This window comes from Pristiophorus japonicus, chromosome 3, assembly GCF_044704955.1.
Source record: "Pristiophorus japonicus isolate sPriJap1 chromosome 3, sPriJap1.hap1, whole genome shotgun sequence".
NCBI lineage: Eukaryota > Metazoa > Chordata > Chondrichthyes > Pristiophoridae > Pristiophorus > Pristiophorus japonicus.
Genome location: NC_091979.1, coordinates 110980344 through 111006148, shown reverse-complemented (window position 1 = coordinate 111006148; position 25805 = coordinate 110980344). Strand labels below are relative to the sequence as shown.

The following is a 25805-nucleotide window of genomic DNA, read 5'->3' as shown; positions in this document are numbered from 1 at the left end:
TTTTGTAATATCTTGTTTCTCACTATCTAGATGAGGAAAACAATTTTCACGTTGTTGTAAATTGTGGTGAGCCACTCCTAAAGAATAACACCTATTGGCCTTTAGTTAGCGATTTTATAAATATCCTTTCACACCAAAGTGTAGCAAAACGTTTCTTGGAAGATCAGGGCCTTCTGCAGATGTGGATGAATTTTGTTTCCTTCTTTCAAGGTAAGTTTCTTCTCGAAGGATTACATAATTAGCCTGATTTCACAGAATGCTATTTTAAGTGGCCATCCAACAGTTAATACTTGGAACACTTATGCACTCCTTACATAAAAATGTTATTATCCCATTCTGTAGCCCAGTGCTAAACAGATTGTGAAATAGTCCTTGGTTGAGGGTCTTTTCTGGAGTTCAGAAGCCATGGTTGTCTCTTAATGCTCTCTGAAGAGGTCTAACTAGTTACACAGTTGTAAACTATTGTTAGTTTATCCAATCTGGCATAAAGTAGATGGGTCCTGCTAAATTTGGAATGTGGCTTTCTGGGATGTGAATTTGTTAACTGAGTAAACATAGACACACATAGGTGCAGGAGTAGGCCATTCGGCCCTTCGAGCCTGCACCATCATTCAATATGATCATGGCTGATCATGCACTTCAGTACCCCATTCCTGCTTTCTCTCCATATCCCTTGATCACTTTAGCTGTAAGGGCCACATCTAACTCCCTTTTGAATATATCTAATGAACAATAGCTTGGTCTTTTTACATACTGATGGCAAGGAGGCTTTGCCTTTTAAATATGCTGTATGTCAAGTTTTTGCAGGAATATTACCACCAAAAGACAGTATTGTTTTGTAGTTATATTTGTTTGCTGACTAGCTCTGCAAAGATTCCTATGCCTGCCGTTGCTAATTTCTATTCACTTTTGGTTGCATGAAGTGTTAATCTCTTGGGCTGTGAAGTTTTTCAATTAAATATTTTGTTACTTTCTAAATTTTCTGATTTCAGGGACCTGATTCTAGCTTACCACTGCTGGTACACAATAGTATGTCTCCTTATAGTTAGTTTTCCCTACTCTTCAACTCCACTTGGTGAAAGCCTAACACGTTGAAACATAGAAAATAGGTGCAGGAATAGGCCATTCGGCCCTTCGAGCCTGCACCGCCATTCAATAAGATCATGGCTGATCATTCACCTCAATACCCCTTTCCTGCTTTCTCTCCATACCCCTTGATCCTTTTAGCCATAAGTGTCATATCTAACTCCCTCTTGAATATATCTAACAAACTGGCATCAACAACTCTCTGCGGAAGAGAATTCCACAGGTTAACAACTCCTGAGTGAAGGAAGTTTCTCCTCCTCTCGGTCCTAAATGGTTTACCTCTTGTCCTTAGACTGTGACCCCTGGTTCTGGACTCCCCCAACATCGGGAACATTCTTCCTGCATCTAACTTGTCCAGTCCCGTCAGAATGTTATGTTTCTGTGAGATTCCCCCTCATTCATCTGAACTCCAGTGAATACAGGCTCAGTCGATCCAGTCTCTCCTCATATGTCAGTCCTGCCATCCCGGGCATCAGTCTGGTGAACCTGAGCTGCACTCCCTCAATAGCAAGAATGTCCTTCCTCAGATTAGGAGACCAAAACTGAAGACAGTATTCCAGGTGAGGCCTCACCAAGGCCCTGTACAACTGCAGCAAGACCTCCCTGCTCCTATACTCAAATCCCCAAGCTATGAAGGCCAACATGCCATTTGCCGTCTTCACCGTCTGCTGCACCTGCATGCTAACCTTCAGTGACTGATGTACCATGACACCCAGGTCTCGTTGCATCTCCCCTTTTCTTAATCTGCCGCCATTCAGATAATCTGTTTTTGCCCCCAAAGTGGATAACCTCACATTTATCCACATTATACTGCAACTGCCATGCATTTGCCCACTCACCTAACCTGTCCAAGTCACCCTGTAGCTTCTTAGCATCCTCCTTGCAGCTCACACCGCCACCCAGTTTAGTGTCATCTGCAAACTTGGAGATATTATACTCAATTCCTTCATCCAAATCATTGATGTATATTGTAAAGAGCTGGGGTCCCCAGCAGTGAGCCCTGCGGCACTCCACTAGTCACTGCCTGCCATTCTGAAAAGGACTCGTTTATCCTGACTCTCGGCTTCCTGTCTGCAAACCAGTTCTCTATCCACGTCAGTACATTACCCCCAATGTGCTATAATTTTGCACGTCAATCTCGTGTGTGTGTGGCACCTTGTCAAAAGCCTTTTTGAAAGTCCAAATACACCACATCCACTGGTTCTCCCTTGTCCACTCTACTAGTTACATCCTCAAAATTCCAGAAGATTTGTCAAGCATGATTTCCCTTTCATAAATCCAAGCTGACTTGGAACGATCCTGTCACTGCTTTCCAAATGTGCTGCTATTTCATCTTTAATAATTGATTCCAACATTTTCCCCACTACTGATGTCAGGCTAACCGGTCTGTAATTACCCGCTTTCTCTCTCCTTTTTAAAAAAAAAATGGTGTTATATTAGCTACCCTCCAGTCCATAGGAACTGATCCAGAGTCGATAGACTGTTGGAAAATGATCACCAATGCATCCACTATTCCTAAGGCCACTTCCTTAAGTACTCTGGGATGCAGACTATCGGGCCCTGGGGATTTATCAGCCTTCAATCCCATCAATTTCCCTAACACAATTTCCTGGCTAATAAGGCTTTCCTTCAGTTCCTCCTTGCTAGACCCACTGTCCCCTAGTATTTCCGGAACGTTGAGATTCACAACTTGCTATGTATTGGGAGCTGGTTGCATTCAACACAGAAACAGTGGGAAATGATGCTGCCTGCACATGGAGATAATGTCTGGTGTGATTTATGGTGTTTGTTTCTTTTTCTTTCTAATACACTTATCAAAACATGTACAACATAAGATACTTTACATATATAGCAAGCAAATCAGAATGAATAAGTGTACATAAGTTTTTGCTGAGGTTTGTTTTGTTGTACTAAATGCCATGTCTTTATCTTCCTTTCCTCCCTTCCTGCTTTAATTTGATGAACATAACCGATAGCAGTGCTGAGAAATAGAACACATGACAACATTTGTTGCCAATATCCGCATCAAGCCGTTCCACATCAGGATTAGGTGCAAAATAAAGTTTCCCCTGATGTCTCCCAACATCAATTTTAACCACAGAAGAGCATGTCTCACTGTATGAGTGTGCTATTTTTATTTACTATTGTATTTATTGTTATGGCCTTTGAGTGAGATTGATAGTTCATGCCAAGTTAGCAGTTTTGCACTGTGGCCCACACTCACTGTGGATTGGGTTGAGACCATCCAATCTCCCTCCACAAAGGACTTTTACAGCTAACCGAAAGAGAAGACTTTCACCCTGTTAATCGGGACAGGTTTCATAGCCAATTCGTAGAGGTGAAAGGACAATGTGTTAAATCCCTGCACTACAAACTTTTTTTTTTTAAAGGGAAACTTTAAACTCCCCTCCAGAGAAGTAATAATTCATTACTCAAACCTTGAAATCTGCAATTTGCCAATGATGGTAACGTGACAGTAGTTTATATCACCTTTTGAGTACTTTGAGCTGCTAATAATCATTTAATTGTCTTGTGTTCTTGTTCATCTAATTTTTCTAGGGATGAATTTAAACAAACGCGAGCTAAATGAACACGTAGAATTTGAGTCACAAACGTACTATGCTGCATTTGCAGCAGAATTAGAAGCCTGTGCACAGCCAATGTGGGGACTTTTAACACATTGTAAAATTAGGGTAAGATATTTCATGCGTGTTGTCAAGGCATTTTAAATAACATGGAATCATATAAAATTATATTAAAACCTGAAATAAATGAAAAATTATAAATGTTGGATTAGTTACTGGAGTAGATTTAATTCTGAGCTTTAATAAATGATGTAACCACACTGGTAACCTGCTAGTACAAGTGATCAGATTCGTGGCTCTTGTCCTAATGTGCCTGCTTTACTTGAGTGAGTGTGTGACCATGATTGTGTGTGATCATGATTTTGTTTTTAGATTGGTTCATTGGATGGTGAGTTGCATGAAGTTGAGCTGTTCCATCATAGGAGTAGTAAAAACTGAAATAAAAACAGAAAATCCTGAAGGTACACAAGGTCCATCAGTATTTGAAAGAACAGATTAACATTTAAGGCCTTGACCCATTCTCAGAAGTGAAAGATAGGCCCTTTTATAGGACTAAACAAATGAGGGTGGGTGTGGTGGAAAGAGAACAATAGGTAAAAATCAAGTTGGGTATAATGAATCATGTCACAAAAGGATACCTGTAATGATCTTCAAACAGGTGTTTTTAAGAAAAAAACTGGAAAGAAGTAAAAAAAAATTGGATGGGAAACAAAGATTACTGCCACTCTGAAAAGACATTAAAAGGCCACAAAGGGCATGGCAGTCGCTCAAAGAAATAAAGAAAGGCTTATATTTATATAATGCCTTTCACTACCTCATGATGTCCCAAAGCGCTTCACAGTCAATGAGGTACTTTTTGAAATGTAGTCACTGTAATAATGTAGGAAACGTGACAGCCAATTTGCACACAGCAAGCTCCCACAAACAGCAATGTGATGACCAGATTTTCTTTTTAATCTGTTTTTAGTGAAGTTGATTGAGGGATAAATATTGGCCAGGACACCGGGGATAACTCCCCTGCTCTTCAAAATAGTGCCATTTACATCCACCTGAGAGCTGACGGGGCCTTGGCTTAACGTCCCATCCAAAAGACGGCACCATCGATAATGCAGCACTCCCTCAGAACTGCCTTGGAGTGTCAGCCCAGATTTTTGTGCTTAAGTCTCTGGAATGAGACTTGAACCCACAACCTTCTGACTCCAACTCCAGGCAAGAGTTACCAACTGAGCCGTGGCTCAGCAAGGCAGTAAAGTGATACAGGCCCCAACCCGCGAGAAACCACCAGCCACAGGTCGGGGCCATAAAAGGAGTGGCGGTGCAGCAGCCTGAGAGCAGCGTGGAGGCCACTTCAGGGAGCAGCGCGAGTTGGTGCAGGAGAGCGATGACTTGGAGATGGGTGACTGGATTGGACATCACCAAAATTCAGGTCGCTGATTGGAGCGTGGGCAGGTACAGCAGAGGAGCAGTGAGGTCAGGGCGAAACAACAGCGAGAGATTGTAGAGCGACGTGATCGGGACCCAGGAGAGGCGTGAATTCGAGGCCCAGAAGAATCGAGGGCCCAGGGGCAGCACAGGCCAGCCCACACTGCGATATGTATGTGCACTAAGTCCGTGCAGAAGAGCTGGTCTCCAGTCATCTTGGTTAATCCTTGTCACTGGACCAAATCCTAGCTCTGTCAAGCCCGTGTGGTGGCTGGTACACAGGCATCTTCCACCCTTCAACATGTAGTTCGGGACCTGGAATGTCAGGTCCTTCATTGCAACATCTGTGAACTCATCCCTTTTTGATAAGAGGGACTGCCTAAAAAGAAGAAAATGATACGGAGTGGGGGATATTTTTTCAAATCAAAGGGAGCCAAGTGAAAGATACATGGGCAAGAAAATGGGGGCAAGCAGCTAAGGTCTGAATTTGCTAAAGGTAATATTCAGACCAGAAAGTAGGATATGGTCCAGGAGAAAGGTGAAGTGTTGTCCTTGAAGTTTATGTTGAACTTGGTTAATACAGTTAAGCAAACAGAAATCATACTTGTGGACAAATGGAGACATTTTGCAAAGCCAATCCTCCAGTTGGTGGTCTTAGTATAGACAAAATTGCACCATCAGCAGTGAATGCAAAATGCTCAATTGGAAGAATAACAAATTTCTGCTTTGTTTTCCAAAAGGGCATGATAAAGTTTTGCGCAAGAGACTCTCTTACAAGCTATTATGAATGGCATGATATGGATTAGTAACTGGCTAAAGGGAAGGAAGCAAAGGATAGTTGTAAGAGGACCAAGGTCACAGAGGGGCAGCATTTAGATAGGTGCTGGGACACCTCATTTATTTAGTATACATAAATGACCAGGAATTGCTTTCTAAAGTCAAGGTAGTTAAAGCCACAGATAAGTTACGGAGATTGTGTAAGATCTCAACTCTTCTGTGTCCAAAGAGCTAAACAGAGTTTGAAGCTATCTGATACGTGGCAAATAAAGTTCAAAGACAAATGAAAGATATTGCATATATGATTTTAAAAAGGGTGTGAGTACTCCATGGATGGGCTAGAACTTGCCAAAGGAGAAGTTGAGAGACCTAAAGCTGTTAGTTGACCATGTCTGAGACAGTATAAGGTTGCAATAAACAGTTATATTGCAAAATGAGTTGAGTTTTGCTGAACCTCCACAGGGACCAGGTCAGGTCATACTTGCAGCACTGCACGCAGTTATGGTCTCCACAATATAAAGGGACAATCCAGGTCATAGAGGCAGCATACTTGAGTCTGATCTTGGGTCATCTGTGGGAAGAGCTATGAGAAATGATGAGGTAGAGCTCTTCAGCCTTGAAGAAATATGTCTGAGGAGACCTTTTATTGAGTTATTTAATATATCTAATCAGATATAGAAAATAAATCTGAAACAAGACTTTTTAGATACACCAGGACAGCAAGACAAAAAGGACTCTGTTTCAGGGACGGCAAGGGCAATTTTAAGACAAACTATAGGAAGTACTTTGTTTTTACACCAAGGATGAGCAACAATAGAAATTAGTTGCCAGAAAGAATGTTTGTGTCCAGGACATTGGTCTCATTAAGTAAACAATTAGACACAGTAATGAGAAGATAGTAGGTTTGATATTCTGGAAGGATATAATTAAATGAGTGTCAGGACCATCTTCACCCAAATGTATCTCGTGACCGCATGTGGCTTTTGGGCTCTAGACAATGGTATGGAAAATGGACACTTATTCTATCTGCCATTGTTGCATGGGAATGTGCCCAGTGAAGGGCAACTGAAAGTGGGGGTAAGATTGAAGTTAATATGCGTAACCTTTTTGAGTCTCCCCTCCGAGCAAAGCAGAAAGAGATATGAACATTTGCTTGGTATTCTTGATACATTTATTCAGTTCGGAGGATGAGTAGTACTGAGCAACCTACATGGTGCTGTAAGTGAGAAAACTAACCTGTTGTGAAAGAGAGAAATGATTGGTAAATAAGCTTATACAAGGTTATAAATATTGTCAATGCTGAATGCTTAATTGTATTGAATTAGATTGACATTCAAAAATCTTGTAATTTGACTGGGATTCTTTTGTGAATTTCTTTGTAGGAGACTCAAGGCTATACCAGAACAGTGGTCAGATACTGCTTGGATGCTTTGCAGGATTGGTTTGATGCCATCAATTTTGTTGATGAGGTACTGATGAAATTAGAGCAGTATGTTTGCAAAATAAAGATATCTTTATATTGAATATGAATTTTGTTAATTAGAAGTAACGTAAATGTGGTTAAATAAGGTAAGTTGTAATGGAGCAGTTTAATTGTGCACTCTCCTGAATTGAGCAAGTCTTACAGGCGGTATGTTTAAAAAAAATTAAGTTTTCTCAGCGACATGCCAACATGTCTCCAGATTTGCCTGTGAAAGTTGATGTCACCTGTGAACTTTGTCAGGAGGTGGCTCTTTAAGCACCAGTACAGGTTGTCATTGTTTTGGTCCCTTGAGGAGGAGGTATCTAATCTTGAAATCATTAGTTCCAGCTAGGTACTGTTTTGCACTTGGCTGATGATTGATGTTTTCAGCCATAGTTCGTGATTGGTACCCAACACTGGAATACCAAAATTGTTTCCAAATCTCCATCTGGTTGCCTGTGCTCAGCAGCTTAGTAGCTTGACTGACATTGAGGGAAAGGCTTGGGAATGGTGTGTGGCACATGGGCCCAAAAGTGGCGGAGAAAAAATAGCACACGTTATGGTAGGGGATTCATTTAATTTGTCCTGTATTACAAACGAGGGATCCCATAAGAAGGACCTTTTTTGCTTTCAAGTGGTGAGCATGTCATATGAGTGCAAGGTATAATTTATCAGAGTCTCTCCTCTCGGCCCAAGATCTTTAGCAAGTGACTATCTGTGTAATCTGAACACTTGAGTTATTTGATGTATGACAGGAGATTAACTAATTACAGAGATTAACATGCGTACATGTTTCACTGAATGCAAACATCAATCACTTGGAGCTATTGGAGTAAGAATTAATTAAACTCCAGTGTATCAAGGTTGATCCAGTCTCTCCTCATATGTCAGTACAGCCATCCCTGGAATCAGTCTGGTGCACCTTCGCTGCATTCCCTCAACAGCAAGAACATCCTTCCTCAGATTAGGAGACCAAAACTGAACACCATATTCCAGGTGAGGCCTCACCAAGGCCCTGTACAATTGCAGTAAGACCTCCCTGCTCCTATACGCAAATCCCCTAGCTATGAAGGCCAACATGCCATTTGCCGCCTTCACCGGCTGTTGTACCTGCATGCCAACTTTCAATGATTAATGAACCATGCACCCAGGTCTCGTTGCACCTCCCCTTTTCCTAATCTGCTGCCATTCAGATAATATTCTGCCTTCATGTTTTTGCCACCAGAGTGGATAACCTCACATTTATCCACATTATACTGCATCTGCCATGCATTTGCCCACTCGCCTAACCTGCCCAAGTCACCCTGTAGCCTCTTAGCATCCTCCTCACAGCTCACACCGCCACCCAGTTTAGTGTCATCTGCAAACTTGGAGATATTACATTCAATTCCTTCATGTATATTGTAAAGAGCTGGGGTCCCAGTTCTGAGCCCTGCAGCACTCCACTAGTCACTGCCTCCCATTCCGAAAAGGACTCGTTTATCCCGACTCTCTGCTTCCTGTCTGCCAACCAATTCTCTATCCACGCCAGTACCTTACCCCCAATACCATGTGCTTTGATTTTGCACACCAATCTCTTGTGTGGAACCTTGTCAAAAGCCTTTTGAAAGTCCAAATACACCACACCCACTGGTTCTCCCTTGTTCACTCCACTAGTTACATCCTCAAAAAATTCCACACGATTTGTCAAACATGATTTCCCTTTCATTAATCCATGCTGACTTGGACCTATCCTGTCACTGCTTTCCAAATGCGCTGCTATTTCATCCTTAATAATTGATTCCAACATTTTCCCCACTACTGATGTCAGGCTAACCAGTCTATAATTAGTCGTTTTCTTTCTCTCTCCCTTTTTAAAAAAAAAAGTGGTGTTACATTAGCTACCTTCCAGTCCATAGGAACTGATCCAGAGTCGATAGACTATTGGAAAATGATCACCAATGCATCCACTATTTCTAGGGCCACTTCCTTAAGTACTCTGGGATGCAGACAATCAGGCCCTGGGGATTTATCGGCCTTTAATCCCATCAATTTTCCCAACACAATTTCCCGCCTAATTAGAATATCCTTCAGTTCCTCGTTCTCACTAGACACTCAGTCCCCCAGTATATCCGGAAGGTTATTTGTGTCTTCCTTCGTGAAGACAGAACCAAAGTATTTGTTCAGTTGGTCTGCCATTTCTTTGTTCCCCATTATAAATTCACCCGAGTCCGACTGCAAGGGACCTACGTTTGTCTTCACTACTCTTTTTCTCTTCACATATCTATAGAAGCTTTTGCAGTCAGTTTTTATGTTCCCGGCAAGCTTCCTCTCGTACTTTATTTTCCCCCTCCTAATTAAACCCTTTGTCCTCCTCTGCTGAATTCTAAATTTCTCCCAGTCCTCAGGTTTGCTGCTTTTTCTGGCCAATTTATATGCCTCTTCCTTGGATCTAACACGATCCTTAATTTCCCTTGTTAGCCACGGTTGAGCCACCTTCCCTGTTTTATTTTTACTCCCGGCAGGGATGTACAATTGTTGAAGTTCATCCATGTGATCTATAAATGTTTGCCATTGCCTATCCACCGTCAACTCTTTAAATATCATTCGCCAGTCTATTGTAGCCAATTCACGCCTCATGCCGTCGAAGTTAGCTTTCCTTAAGTTCAGGACCCTAGTTTCTGATTTAACTGTGTCACTCTCCATCTTAATAAAGAATTCTACCATATTATGGTCACTCTTCCCCCAAGGGGCCTCGCACAACACGATTGCTAATTAGTCCCTTCTCATTACACATCACCCAGTCTAGGATGGCCAGCTCTCTAGTTGGTTCCTTGACATGTTGGTCAAGAAAACCATCCCTAATACACTCCAGGAAATCCTCCTCCACCGCATTGCTACCGATTTGGTTAGTCCAATCTCTATGTAAATTAAAGTCGCCCATGATAACTGCTGTACCTTTATTGCACACATTCCTTATTTCTTGTTTGATGCTGTCCCCAACCTCACTACTACTGTTTGGTGGCCTGTACACAACTCCCACCAGCGTTTTCTGCCTTTTGGTATTTCGTAGCTCCACCCATATCGATTCTACATCATCCAAACCAATGTCCTTCCTTATTATTGCATTAATTTCCTCTTTAACCAGCAACGCCGCCCCGCCTCCTTTTCCTTTCTGTCTATTCTTCCTAAATGTTGAATACCCCTGGATGTTGAGTTTCCAGCTTGGTCACCCTGGGGCCATGTCTCCATGATGCCAACTACATCATATCCATTAACTGCTATCTGCGCAGTTAATTTGTCCACCTTATTTTGAATACTTCTCGCATTGAGGCACACAGCCTTCAGGCTTGTCTTTTTAACACACTTTGCCCCTTTAGAATTTTGCTGTAATGTGGTCCTTTTTTGTTTTTTGCCTTGTGTTTCTCTGCCCTCCACTTTTACTATTCTCCTTTCTATCTTTTGCCTCTGTCTCCCTTTTATTTCCCTCTGCCTCTCTGCATAGGTTCCCATCCCCCTGCCATATTAGTTTAACTCCTCCCCAACAGCACAAGCAAACACTCCCCCCCCCCTAGGACATTGGTTCTGGTTCTGGTCCTGCCCAGGTGCAGACCGTTCGGTTTGTACTGGTCCCACCTCCCCCAGAACTGGTTCCAATGTCCTCGCAATGTTAGCCTTTATCGCCAGGGAGTTGGATTTCAAAAATGAGGAAGTGATACTTCAATTGTACAGGGTCTTGGCCAGTCTCCATCTGGAGTACCGTGTTCAGTTTTGGGCACTAAACCTCAGGAAAGATGTATTGATGGGATATAGCAGAGTTACCAGAATTATATCTGGGCTTAAAGCCTTAAATTATGATGATGGGTTGCTTAAAGTTGGGTTGTATTCTCAAGTTTAAAAAGCTGAGGTGTGATCAAATTGAGGCGTTCAAAATGATAAGGGTAATAGATAGGGTAGATACAGAGAAACCATTTCCTCTGGTGGGAGAATCCTGAACAAGAAGGCATGATCTTAAAATTAGAGCTAGGGCATTTTGGAATGATTACAGGAAGTATTTCTTGCACAAAGGGTCGTGGAAATCTGGAACCTGTTGCCCTAAAAGGCTGTGGATTCTTGGTCAATTGAAATTTTCAAGACTGTGATAGATAGATTTTTATTATGTAAGGAAATCAAGGGATATGGAACAAAGGTGGGTAAATGGAGTTGAGGTACAGATCAGCCATGATCTAATTGAATGGCGGAACAAACTCAAGGGGCTGAATGGCCTACTTCTGTTCCTATCTCCATCCTTGATTAACTGGACTCAAAAGTGGTCAGGTGCTCTTGCATTCAGTAAGGCATATGGCTCAGGTACTTGAAATTGGACAAATGCAAAAGACCAGTGATTTTTGATAACTGCCCAGTGCCAATCTGGAGACAGAGAACAGCCGTGATGTGAGTTTCATGGTCCATTCTTCCCATTGGACTCTACAAGAAGTAGTAAGGTTCATGGTTGGACTTGTTTATCTTGAGTCTGTTTAGCCTGAATCGTGAGTGCTGGGACTTGCATTAATAAATATAAGCAATTTAAACTGGTGGAAGGTAGCTGTTTGAAATCTGATTCCTTGACTTTATGAAAAGAGTCTTCCCAATAGTATGTCTTAAGATACAGGTTGAAACTCCCTTATCCAGAACTCCCTTATCCGCAACCACCCCTCGTCCAGAACCATTCCCGGCCACCGGGTGGTGCATGCGCAGAACTCTGACATGAACAAATTGAAGTCCTTCCTCGCTGCCGACTTCTCCAATTGCTGGCCTGACCCCATGATTTCCCTGCTGCAATCCCAGGCCCAAGCCAGCCAGCCTCGATATCTCCTTGTTCAGTACCTGTACCATCCAAGAGGCTCCAGCTGTAGTGGACTTGGACAGGTTGGGTGAGTGGGCAAATGCATGGCAGATACAGTATAATGTGGATAAATGTGAGGTTATCCACTTTGGTGGCAAAAACAGGAAGGCAGATTATTATCTGAATGGTGACCGATTAGTAAAAGGGGAGGTGCAACGAGACCTGGGTGTCATGGTACATCAGTCACTGAAGGTAGGCATAGCAGGTCCAGCAGGCAGTAAAAAAAGCAAATGGCATGCTGGCCTTCGTAGTGAGGGGATTTGAGTATAGGAGCAGGGAGGTCTTACTGCAGTTGTACAGGGCCTTGGTGAGACCACACCTTGAGTATTGTGTGCAGTTTTAGTCTCCTAATCTGAGGAAGGACGTGCTTGCAATTGAGGGCGTGCAGCGAAAGTTCACCAGACTGATTCCCAGGATGGCAGGACTGACATATGAAGAGAGACTGGATCATAGGGCCTGTATTCACTGGAGTTTAGAAGGATGAGAGGGAATCTCATAGAAACATATAAAATTCTGACGGGACTGGGCAGGTTAGATGCAGGAAGAATGTTCCCGATGTTGGGGAAGTTCAGAACCAGGGGACACAGTCTAAGGATAAGGGGTAAGCCATTTAGGACTGAGATGAGGAGAAACTTTTTCACCCAGAGAGTTGCGAATCTGTGGAATTCTCTGCCACAGAAAGTTGTTGAGTGCAGTTTGTTGGATATATTCAAAAGGGAGTTAGATGTTGGATCAGGGAGTATGGAGAGAAGGCTGGGGTGGGGTACTGAGGTTGAATGATCAGCCATGATCATATTGAATGGCGGTGCAGGCTCGAAGTGCCGAATGGCCTGCTCCTGCACCTTTTTTCTATGTTTCTATGTTTAACGTGACCACCTCTCGTCTGGAAAAGATCCCTTATCCAGAACAGGCCAGGTCCCAAGGGTTCCAGATAAGGGAGGTTCAACCTGCACCAGATTTTTCAGCTGGTCATACTAATACAATCCTGTTTTTAAACCTATGGCCTCAATAGATTTTATCAGTAAAGGCCAGAGTCTTACCTGCTCTTATGGATAAAATGGTGCACAGATTTTCAAAAAAGCCTCCTTTTAATTTTAATTGCAGCAATATGTTTTTATAATTCAAATTCATTCTCTCATACATATATTTTGGTACAAATATCATGTTTCTTTCTACCCAGAGTGAGACTTTAAAGATTTTTTTTTTAAATGCAAAATTTATATTGTCTGCTCTGAAGCTGGAAATTTGATTTTAAAAACACACAACTGATTCAACCATGGAATTCCTCTACCTGATAAATCCCTTTCATTCCCACAAAAATATTCAGATTGAAGCCTTGGTGAATGCTGCTGGGGACCAAGCAACTAAGTAGTACATCAGGATGGTCTGGATGCCTTAGCAGTTTATTCTTGTGGACAATTCTAATGTTTTTTTGTACCCAGACTGAAACTTGTTAAAGATTGATATACTGTCTTCATTATTCTCTTTCACTGTGATGGCACAGCCCAGATCAGGAACTCGCCATGTGGGAGAATCATGGGTGCAAACCTGCATCCTACCACTCTGGCACAATGCTGTCCAAAAGGCAATCTTATTAATGTCCTGGATTGTGCATCCCCTGATGTTTTTATGCAACAGTTGGGATGTAATCCTATTGCTAGATTATTTATAAAATGCATTTTGCTGAAAAAGCAAAAACATTTAGGTCTGACATCCAGTTCTGTCCTACATTAAATTGTGTTCTGTTTAATATGTTCTGTTCTGTTATGGTCTGTGATAAATTTGAGTAGCATTTTGTCATCTTAGGAATGATATTTATTTTTGTGTTTAAAAAGTAAACTTGATAGTAATGTGCTATAGGAGCTTCAGAATGATTTCTTCTTTTTTTTTTATCTAGCCTGCTCCTAACCAGGTGACATTTCACTTGCCTCTTCATCGTTACTATGCTATGTTTCTGAGCAAGGTAAAGTTACATTCAAAATGGTATCTTGCTTTTATAAATTAACAGTTTTTAATAAAGTAAAAACTGTTTCACATGTTCAAAGATGGGTATGCAAGTGCTGTAATTAAAATGCAGTGTTATTTGCAACTTTGTTGCCTGGCAAAGTTCATCGCTCAACCATTATCGAACTTGCCCAATTTATGTTCTATTAAAGTCAGTGGAATGAAAACCAGGTGACGAAGTTGAAAACTACCCCTGTACAATGTAATGGTAGTCATGACTTAAATTACACAACAAAGAGCCTTATATCCAAGTTTACCGATGATACAAATATTTGTGGCATAGTAAGTAGTATAGACAGAACATAAAATTACAGAGATAATGATGGGTTAAGTGGGCAAAACTGGTAGATCGGTAAGTGTGAGGCTGTCCATTTTGGACCAACAAAGATCTGAGTATTTTTTAAATGGTGAAAAGCTAGGTACAGTGGAGGTTCAAAAAGATTTAGGGGTTCATATACATAGATTGCTAAAATGTAGTACAAAAATAATCAAAAAGGTTAATGGAATTTGAGCTGTTATATCTAGATGACAAGATTATAAAGGGGAGGAAGTTTTGCAACAGCTGCACAAAGTCGTGGGGTACGGTGTACGGTCTGGGCAACACACCTTGAAGGATATATTGGCCTTGGAAGGAGTGCAGCATAGATTCATCAGAATGTTACCAGAACTCCAAGGGTTAGCTTATTGGGAGAGATCACGTAAACTAGGCTTGTATTCCCTGGAATATGGAAGGTTAAGGGGTGATTTAATTGAGGTATTTAGGATTTTGAAAGGAAATGATAGGATAGACAGAGAGAAACTTTTTCTGCTGGTCGGGAGAGTCTTGGACAAGGGGACATCACCTTAAAATCAGAGCCAGGCCATTCGGGAGAGAAGTTAGGAAACACTACTTCACACAAAAGATGGTAAAAGTGTGAAGCACTCTTTTTTTCAAAAAGCAGTAGATGCTATTTCAATTAATAATTTTAAATCTGAGAGCGATAGAATTTTGCTAGCTAAGGGTATTAAGGGATAGGGAGCCAAGGCAGGTAAATGAAGTTAGAATACAGATTAGCCTTGATCTCCGGTGTGTCAGGCTTGAGGGGCTGAATGGTTTACTTATGTTCCTATGTGAAATTCATGTACAGTCTTGTAGTATCAGTGTTCTAATGCACGACAATTTTAGTTATTTAAAGCATAGCGATGAGTAGATGTGATATTTTCCTCATGTCCACCCAGCAATATAAATTATGTCCTTCCAAAGTGGGTTGTGCCTGAAGAAAGTAGGGTCATATAGTTCTCACTAAAAGTCGCAGGAAATTGAATTTTAAAAATTGAGGTTCTGCCGTTAAATTCAGCAGAACCTTCACCTTCCCATAAATATCGGGGCCAATGATTTCTTGGCAAAAAGGAGCATCAAAGGTTTTAAGTTAAACAAACGAGCTGAACTCCATATTTGTGCTTTCGAGTGGGGGCAGCAGATGCACTGGAACACCATCAATTCCAGGTTCCCTTCCAAGTCGCACATCATCTCGACTGGCAACATATATTGCTGTTCCTTCATCATTGCTGGGTCAAACTCCTGCAGCTGCCTACCTAACATGTGGGAGTACCTTCACCACATGGACGGCAGCAGTTCAAGATGGCAGCTCGCTGCCACTTCTCAAGGGCAACTAAGGATGAGCAATAAATCCTGATCTTGTCACTAACGTCCACATACTAGAATTCATTAAAAAAAAAAAGATTAATTGAGTGGGGTATAATCTTGGTTGTCCCACTCGAGGGTGATGTGCTTCCCAGCACTATGCACACTACTCTAGATGAAGACTAACCAATGCCTTATACAGTAACTTGTGATATTCATGTTGGATTTTCAGAAGGCCTTTGATAAAGTCCCACATAAGAGTTTAGTGTGCAAAATTAAAGCACATAGGATCAGGGGGTAATGTATTGGCATGGATTGAAAATTGGCTAACTGACAGGAAGCAGAGAGTAGGAATAAATGGGTCTTTTTTGGGGTGGTGGGCAGTGACTAGTGGGGTACCACAGGAATCAATGCTTGGGCCCCAGCTATTCACAATAAATATATCTGAGGGAACCAAATGTAATATTTCTAAGTTTGCTGACGACACAAAGCTAGGTGGGATTGTGAGTTGTGAGGAGGATACAAAGACGCTGCAAGGCGATTTAAATAGGTTGGTAATGAGGGAGTGCAGCAAAGGTTCACCAGACTGATTCCCAGGATGGCAGGACTGTTGTATGAGGAGAGATTGGGTCGACTAGGCCTGTATTCACTAGAGTTTAGAAGAATGAGAGGGGATCTCATTGAAATGTATAAAATTCTAACTGGGTAGGATAGACTGGATGAAGGGAGGATGTTTCCTCTGGCTGGGAAGTCTAGAACAAGGGGTCACAGTCACAGGATATGGGATAGGAAATTTAGGACCGAGATGAGGAGAATGTTTTTCACTCGGTGATGAACCTGTGGAATTCTCTGCCACAGAAGGCTGTGGAGGCCAAATCACTAAATATATTTAAGAGGGGGATAGATGATGTCTTTTTATGTATAGAAATCTAAGAGGTATGGGGAAAAAGCTTGAATATGGTGTTGAGATAGAGGATCAGCCATGATCATATTGAACGGCGATGCAGACTTGAAGGGCCGAATGGCCTACTACTGCTCCTATTTTCTATGTTTCTATACGTTTAATATACCTCTGCCAGTGTAAGCCAATAGCAGTTTGTCTCTTAAATTTATTTTGCATTGATGTTACTCAAACTATTGCATGGCAATAATTTAAAAGACACTCAATGTAACAGAAGATACTTTTTGATTGTATTTTTGTAATTTGTCAAATAAATGTCATGTTAATTGCAAGATAAATAATGGATGTAGTAATCTGTGAATTTATTCTCAGCATACTTGTGTTTCTATAATATGTATTTTGATGTTTTGACCATGTTACAGGCTATCAGATGCCAGCAACTGGATCTTGATTCACTTTTGCCAGATCAAGAGATGCTAATGAAAATGATGGTTCATCCACTTCAAATTCAGGTGTTTTCATTTTTCTTGTTGCTTGTAATTGAAGCTACTTGGTATTGAGGCGCTTGTTGCCACCAACTTCAATCTACATGGTATGCCTTTTGCAAGTGTAGTGCTCAGTGTTGATTACATTTCTGGTCACATTTTTTCTGTTGCAATTTTTTTGAATGACTTTACATCAACAACTTGTATTTATGTAGCACCTTTAACATAGTAAAATGTCCCAAGGAGCTTCATGGGAGTATTATAAGACGAAAAAAATTGAGTCACATGAGGAGAAATTAGGGCAGATGACCAATAGCTTGATCAAAGAGGTAGGTTTTAAGGAGCGCCGTAAAGGAGGAAAGAGAGGTAGAAAGGCAGCGAGGTTTAGGGAGGGTATTCCAGAGCTGAGGGCCCAGGCAGTTGAAGGCACGCCCACTAATCATTGAGCAATTATAATCAGGGATGTTCAAGAGGGCAGAATTAGAAGAGAGCAGATTTTTTTTGGTGAGTGGGGGTTGTGGGGCTGGACGAGATTACAAAGATGGGGGTGGGGTTGTGGGGCTGGAGGAGATTAGAGAGAGGGAGGGGCAAGGCCATGGAGGGATTTGAAAACAAGGATGAGAATTTTGAAATCGAAACGTTGCTTAACTGGTAGCCAATGTAGGTCAGCGAGCATGGGGTGATGGGTGAATGGGACTTGGTGCGAGTTAGGGCATGGGCAGCCGAGTTTTGGATGATCCCAAATTTCTGTAGGGTAGAATGTGGGAGGCCAGCCAGGAGTGCATTGGAATAGTCAAGTCTAGAGGTAACAAATACATGGATGAGGGTTTCAACAGCAGAAGAGCTGAGGCAAGGGTGGATACAGGCGATGTTACGGAGGTGGAAATAGGTGGTCTTAGTTATGCAGTGGATATGTAGTCAGAAGCTCATTTCAGGGTCAAATATAACACCAAGGTTGCGAACAGGGTGATTCAGCCTCAGACAGATGTTAGGGAGAGGGATAGAGTCAGTGGTCAGGGAACGGAGTTTGTGGCGGGAACCGAAAATAATGGCTTTGGTCTTCCCAATATTTAATTGGAGAAAATTTCTGCTCATCCAGTACTGGATGTCGGACAAGCAGTCTGACAATTTAGAGACCATGGAGGGGTCAAGCGAAGTGGTGTGAGGTAGAGCTGGGTGTCATCAGCGCACATGTGGAAACTTGACACTGTGTTTTCGGGTGATGTTGCCAAGAGGCAGCATGTAGATGCGAAATAGGAGGGGCAAAGAATAGATCTTTGGGGGACACCTGAGGTAACGGAATGGGAAGAGAAGCCATTGCAGGTGATTCTCTGGCTACGATTAGATAGATGAGAATGGAACCAGGCATGCGCAGTCTCACCCAGCTAGACGACGGTGGAGAGGCTTTGGAGGAGGATGGAGTGGTCAACTGTCAGGCTGCAGACAAGGAGAGATAGTTTACCTTGTCAAGGTCACAAAGGATGTCATTTGTGACTTTGATGAGAGCCGTTTCAGTAATGTGGCGGGGCGGAAACGTGATGGGAGGTATTCAAACATGGAGTTGCGGGAAAGATGGGCATGGATTTTGAGGTGACAGCACGTTCAAAGACATTGGAGAGGAAAGGGAGGTTGGAGAAGGGGCAGTAGTTTGCAAGGACAGAGAGGGGTCAAGGGTTGTCGTTTTGAGGAGCGGGGCGATGACGGCAGATTTGAGAGAGAACCTGAGGAGAGAGAACCCTTCACAATATCAGTTAACACTGGAGCCAGAAAAGGAAGTTGGGTGGTCAGCAGTTTGATGGGAATAGAGTCGAGGGAGCAGGAATAGAGTCTCATGGACAAGATGAGCGCGCAGAGGTCATGAGGGGAGATCGGAGAGAAACTGGAGAACGATGCGAGTTCAGGGCTCGGGCAGGGAGGAACCTTAGAGGAAGTTTGGCCCAGTGGGTAAGGGGAAGCAAGGGAAGTGGCAGAGGCAGTTGAACAGATTGTCTGAATCTTAAAGACAAAGGGTTAGAATTTCCTAACAATCCGATTGCTGCCCAAAAGACTGCTAAGATTATCGCCAGCGAAAACTCCCTCCCCACCCCCCCCAAAAGAATCCACCCTAATGGGTGTTGCACCCCAATTCTTGGCGCAAAAGATGAATTTTGGGTTGATTGGGCTGTTAATGAAAATGTGCGATAATTAATAAATTTACCCCGAGGCTGCGGGTTGGCGAAAAACATTAAAAATATTTTTTCAAAAAACATAACAAAAAAAAAATCATTAAAATATTCTCAGGACCCTTTTAACTTAAATCACCACAACAGAATTTTAAAATAATTAGTAAAAAAAAACAATGTCTTGCCTTTTTCTTGCAGAGCTACTCGCCTACTGCCCAGCTCCGCAGATTGTTGTGGGTGGTTTTTTAATACTTACCTATGGGTCACCACTGAGCCAAATATCACGCCATGGCGATCTGTGGATGGTACATGCTGGCGGTCTGCTCCCCAGCGGTACTTCAAAACTGCCGGTGTAACTCAGCTGGGCAATTTCTCGCCGACCAAGTTATCGCCCAAAACTGCCAATACCACCAAGAAACAGGGCGGTGGGCCACTGCAAATTCTAGCCCAAAGAAGCCCATGAGCTCCTCAAGCTTGTTGTCGGAGGGGAGGGTGAAGGAGACTGGAGGGGGGGTTTAAGAAGACGGCTAGCAGTAGAGAATAGAAGCTGGGATTTTATTTTTGAATTCCAGAATAATTCTGGAATAGTGAGCTGTTTTGGCTAGCAAGAGCAAGACTCGATAATGTTTTATGTGGTGAATCTAGATGAAACAGTGGCAAAATAGAACTGAAGGGATAAGGAATGTATGAAGAAAACAGGTGTGAAACTACCAATTAGGAATTACTAAAGGCTTATGAAAAATGCTAATTCTGAATGAACAGTCAAGAGAACACACTAATTTTTTTTAAAAAAAGGGCCGAACTAATAAGTTCTCTTCTGTGCCATTTTATTCTCTGACTGAAAGTTGTAATCTCCTAAAGAATGTTTTAACCAAAAATAATTGAAAAATTATTAGTTTGACAATAGCATGACTAAATTTACCCAGTGCATTGGTTTTTGTGTTTTCTAAAAACCTCATTAAAATGTGGACTGGATGTTTTTTTTCCCCAGAGCACAGATTTTCCAAGCAAGCACCAGTGGCTTTTTCTCTGGATTTTACAAGTCCAAGCTTCATTTTCTCATTTCGTGACAGCATTTCTATGCTTCTTTGTGTTTGAAAATGACTTTGAAACCACCCGGAGAATTTGAAACAGTAAATTCAGCTAATGTTTCACATTTTAGAGATACCAGAAAGAGCAAGCATGTGAGAGTTGGCATGCATGAAAGAGAGTGAGAGAAACCAGAGTAGCTGTAGGAGAAACAAAACACTGGTCTAACTGTAATTATGAATTTTTTGTTCTGGAAAGTTTATTTGATTTTTTTTCTCTTGAAAGATAAACTTTTTGAATTTTCAGTTAAGCAGAGCAATACGTGAGTTTGGGAATATATGATGCTCATTCACACTTTTCATGCGAAAATGGACAGACTTTACAGTCATTGGAATCAGTGGAGCTGAGAATATGTTATGTTAATATAACTACCACGTTATTATAAAGCAATACTATAGCAGATCCCTTAATGTTTTAATGAAAAAAAGTTGAGTTATCCAAGTGAAGGAAATCATTCTAAGTTTTCCAGAGCGAGTTAAAACTGGGCAGATACACTTGGATCTTTTTCAAATTTGAGCATTGTGGAGAAAGTAATGATTGTACGGGTCCCAAGTTTCCACATGATTTTCTCCTGATTTTTAGGAGCAACTGGTATAGAACGGAGTATCTTAGAAATCGGAATTCTCCACATTTAGTTTGCTCCAGTTCTAGTCAGTTAGAACAGTTTCACTTTGGAACACAATTTTTTTTCAAAAGGGGGCGTGTCCGGCCACTTACGCCTGATTTCAAAGTTTCGTGAGTGAAAACTTACTCCAAACTAACTTAGAATGGAGTAAGTGAAGATTTTTGTACGCTCGAAAAAACCTTGTCTGCACTTTAGAAAATCAGGCGTAGGTTACAAATTAGGTGTAGGGAACGAGGTGGGGGAGGAAGGGAAGTCATTAAATTCAACAATCAATCCTTAGTTATACTTATACAAATATTATACAAATAAATCCAACCTGAATAAAAATTTATAAGCAAAGAAAAGATCAAATAAACCATGTTCCTACCTGTGTGAAAGTGCTTCAGGCAGGCCTTTCATGTTGGAGACAGGCAGCGGTGTGGCGTCAGTGTCTCGATGGCAGCGGCAGCAAGCTTCGAGCTGAGCTGCAGTGCTTGAGGCAGGCCTTCATTCTCTTCGTGGCTGGCCGCGAAGAAGCAGCACCGGACGGACCCGAGGCCATTCGGCCATGAGATGTCAGTGGCTGGCTGGCAGCTGAAGAATCAGCGGACCGATGTGAGGCCATTCGGCCATGAGATAACAGCGGCTGGCCGGCAGCTGAAGAATCAATGCAGGACACACGCAGCTCATTAAGGTTCTTGAGGCCATTCGGCCACGCTTTAGGGGCGGCGTCAGTGGCTGGCCGGCAGCCAAAGATACAGCAGCAGCCTTCGAGCTGTGAGGGGGACTGAGGCCATTTGGACAAGGAGAGGCAGCCACATCGACAGTTTTATATTTAAATTTGCAGAATGGGTGCTGCATTGTCAACACTACATTATGCAATGGTTTGCCATCAATTCACTGCATAGGAGAGAATTGATTAGAGCTCACCGCACCAGGAACGTCGTAGCCCGTAGGTTGATGGGCAGGAGACCTTACCCACGTCAACAATATCGAACCAGGCGCTCGTACCTGGACATGAGCGAGGCTGATTGTGTGAAAAGGCTGCGTTTTCGCAGAGAAGTTGTCACTGAGATCTGTGATATGGTGAGAGCAGATTTGCAGCCCAGAAGCAGAAGGACAACTGCCTTGTCTGTTGAAGTGAAGGTAACAGCTGCACTTTCTTTCTATGCCTCGGGATCGTTTCAGGCTACAACTGGAGATGTGTGTGCCATCTCTCAACGTGCAATACATGCCTGCGTTTACCAGGTCACGGCTGCACTTTATGCGCGAAGGAATGACTTCATCAATTTCCTAATGACCGCACAAGCGATCCATGAGAGGGCTGTGGGCTTCTTCAGGATTGCCGGCTTCCCAAAGATACAGGGCTGCATTGATTGTACCCACATTGCCTTGCGAGCACCCGTGGAGGAATCTGAGCAGTACCGAAATAGGGAAGGTTTCCACTCTATCAATGAGCAGCTCGTGTGTGACGACAAGCAGCGCATCATGTCAGTCGATGCGAGATACCCTGGCAGCACCCACGATGCGTTCATCCTACGCGACAGCGTTCTATCTGACATGTTTGAGCAGCAGCCATAAGGGCAGAGCTGGCTACTAGGAGACAAAGGGTACGGCCTGACCACCTGGCTCATGACGCCCATACGTGTGACACGGACGGAAGCTGACCATCAATACAACATGGCGCACATTGCGACGCGCAGCATCATTGAGAGGACCATTGGCATATTGAAACAGCGATTCCGATGCCTGGACCATTCCGGAGGACAGTTGCAATACTCTCCTCAGATTGTCGGTCACTTCACTGTTGTGTGCTGCATGCTTCATAACTTAGCCATCATGAGGCAGCAGGAGCTGATAGTGGAACCCGAAGACCGACGTGAGGGTCCAGTGCATGATAGTATTACGGAAGACCAGGGATGTGGATGATAATGACAATCAGAAAAACATGCAAGTGCCGGAGCACGAGGTCGGAGGAGGGCCGTCCATCGTGCCCCTTTAACGATTGCTCGAGACTTGCGCCAGCAGCTCATCCGTGAACGCTTCAACTACTGATGCCTGAGGGCTCTGCGACCACTTTTGCATATGGACATGTTTATTCTGTTAGATCTCTTAATTTCCAATGAAATACGAACTCCGATTGTAGTTTTAACTTTTTAATCTTGGCAGAGAGCAATAACAAGTTCTTGGCTTTAAGCCAGGTCCTTGTTCTTCTGGCACCACATGGTCAAAATGGCTGTACTTATACCTGGATCAATTTACAGAAAAGAACTCTCCTCCTTTGACCTTATTGGCTCAATTAATAGTCTTTTAACCTTTTAATTGGCTCGCTACCCAAGGGTCCTAAAATGTCAAGTTGATTGATGCCTTAATGCAACATGCTACCACTCACGTAGCATCTCTGACTTGTCTGTGAATTTTCACAGCCTGTCTAAATGCAGCCTGTTTGAATTCTCTATCAATTCTTTGCAGTTGTTCCTACGTTGTGTTGTGTTAATGGAACATGAAACAGTTATAATGAAAAAATATTTTATTGAAAAGTTAACGTCACTCGAATAAAATATTTGTTGTATCAAACTATACTTTTTAATATGACTCTTGAAGATCACTTAAAAACTTTAAGATCACTTATAAACTTGTAAAGTTACAAAACACTTTCTGTGAAAAATTTTACACTCTAAGATCACTTACACTTCAAGATCACTTTTTAGGTGCAATATTAAATAAGATACAAAAAAATGAGAGAGCATTTACACTATAAGATCACTTAAACCATAAGATCCCTTAAGTTGTAAAGTTACAAAACATACAAGTTAACCAACTTTTTTTGTTTCTGTGTTAAGGGTTAGTATATATGTGTATTAAGAACTGAGTGACATTTATACTTTTTTTTTAGGCTAGTCTGTCAGAGATACACAGCAACATGTGGGTTCGAAATGGTCTGCAGATTAAAGGGCAGGCTATGACCTATGTACAGTCTCACTTTTGCAACTCTATGATTGATCCAGATATCTTCCTTTTGCAGGTATGCTTATACTTGATGTCTTGTGTTAGAAATTGCCAGTTAAGGCTATCTCTAGTCACTTTAATAATCAGGCTCTTACAATCTGGTAGGTACATTGTGTTTAATCAGAATTTAAGACGGAATACATTAGTTATACTACAAAAACATACGACCGTGATGAGTAGCTGATACCCAATCCTGATCGGGCAAATGGTGCGCATGAGCAGTTCTCTGGCTTGTGGCCTTGCTTTCTCTTTTTCAGAGTCGCCTTCGATAAAACATGGAATTGCTTTCAAGAAGCAATCGATCAACACTGCTCCCAGTAATTTCTCTCCATCGTTTTGTGAGGATGGGCTTATAGGGTGTTACTTTTATTATATTCTTAGGGGTGAATCTGGAATAGGATATTGACAACACCTTTTGGCCTAATGAGGTTCTCCTTAAACCTCTATACCCAATTGTGTTTTGAGTTCTTTGTCTACATTTGCTGATGAAGACTTACCCTGAAGGAGGGTTCTTTACAACCATTACGCATCTTTATTGTTTATGGTTTTGAAGGCCAATTCATCAATCTGGACCCCCCCCCCCCCCCTTATCTAGTCAGGCCCTGTTTCTTCATAGCTATAGTCTCTTATTTCATTCTGCCTTGTCCTCCCATTGCATTCTCAAACACAATCGTGGACCATTAAGAGAGAACCTTTGTTAGAACTGTCTTAGACCAACCAGTTGCCGGTTGGCAATGAAACTCTTAACTCCCATCTCTGACACATTATATATCTTTTATACTAATTATCTTTTAATGTTTCACAAACTCCAAATTCTACTTTAGCATTATAATTGCTTATTAGTAATAATGGAATTAACATTAGGTTGGGCCTCATTGGTCAAATTAAAGACCAAGTCCAAGGGCTCATTTTTCCCAGTGATTTGCGCCGTTTTTTTTGAAGCCGGCTGCTTTTTCTGCCCTAATTTAAAAATCCCCAGTTTCCCCAATCAATTTGCACCAGCGTAACTCATTTAGTTACGTTTTTTTTAGGTAAATTTTTTTTTCTCAAAATGGGGCATAATCAGCCACCTACGCCAATTCTGGCCATTTAGGGAACTTTGGCCAGCTGATAGTTACTCCATTTCTGCTTAGGCCAGCGTATGTGGCCTCTCGAGAAAACCCTTGCGGAGAGTTAAAGAAATCGGCACAAGTAAGTAAATCGGAGACCATTCGGCCTGGGCTAGGGGTGGGAAGCAGAGCGGACTGGGAAGGCACACACTTGAGACCAGAGCGACTTGGCTGGGGAGGGAGCAAACTGACCAGCACTCACTCGGGGGGCCACAGCAGACCGGGACCGGCACTCCTTCTGGCGCACACACACAACTTGAGCTTTAAAAATGGCCGATTGCCAACTTGGAGCGCAACTGCGCGTGTGCGGCCATTTCAGCGACGTCAAGAACATCAGTTTTTTTTTCCCCGCGTATGCTTTTTCTGGTGCAGGTTGCAGGCTCCACCCCCTGAGGCGACTGGCCACAATGCGTGGCTCCAGATTACAGTACAAGCATCGAGGAAAGTTTGGACATGTTTTTCTGGCGCATTTTTGGACCTAAATAAGCGCGCAACTCTGGCAATACGCCACAAAACGGGCTTGGGGAAAATTGAGCCCAAAATGTTGTGCATTCTCTAATTTAACTTATTTAGAAACATTGTCTGAGGCAAGTCTTCCAGGAAAGTGAAACCAAAGCATTCT

The 25805-nt window shown here is 42.3% G+C and overlaps 1 protein-coding gene across 7 annotated transcripts in view; it reads left to right on the top strand.

Moving 5' to 3' along the window:
* The window catches only part of ubr3 (ubiquitin protein ligase E3 component n-recognin 3), a 439870-nt gene that overhangs the window by 55433 nt on the left and 358632 nt on the right, over positions 1–25805 (top strand). For 6 of the 7 annotated variants that reach the window (XM_070875678.1, XM_070875676.1, XM_070875679.1 and 3 more), the window contains 6 exons: positions 31–210; positions 3646–3779; positions 7253–7339; positions 14094–14159; positions 17148–17237; positions 23962–24090. In XM_070875678.1, the coding sequence (XP_070731779.1) occupies positions 31–210; positions 3646–3779; positions 7253–7339; positions 14094–14159; positions 17148–17237; positions 23962–24090 (686 nt within the window). The remainder of the gene's footprint in view (positions 1–30; positions 211–3645; positions 3780–7252; positions 7340–14093; positions 14160–17147; positions 17238–23961; positions 24091–25805) is intronic. The other variant, XM_070875681.1, reaches the window with a different exon arrangement.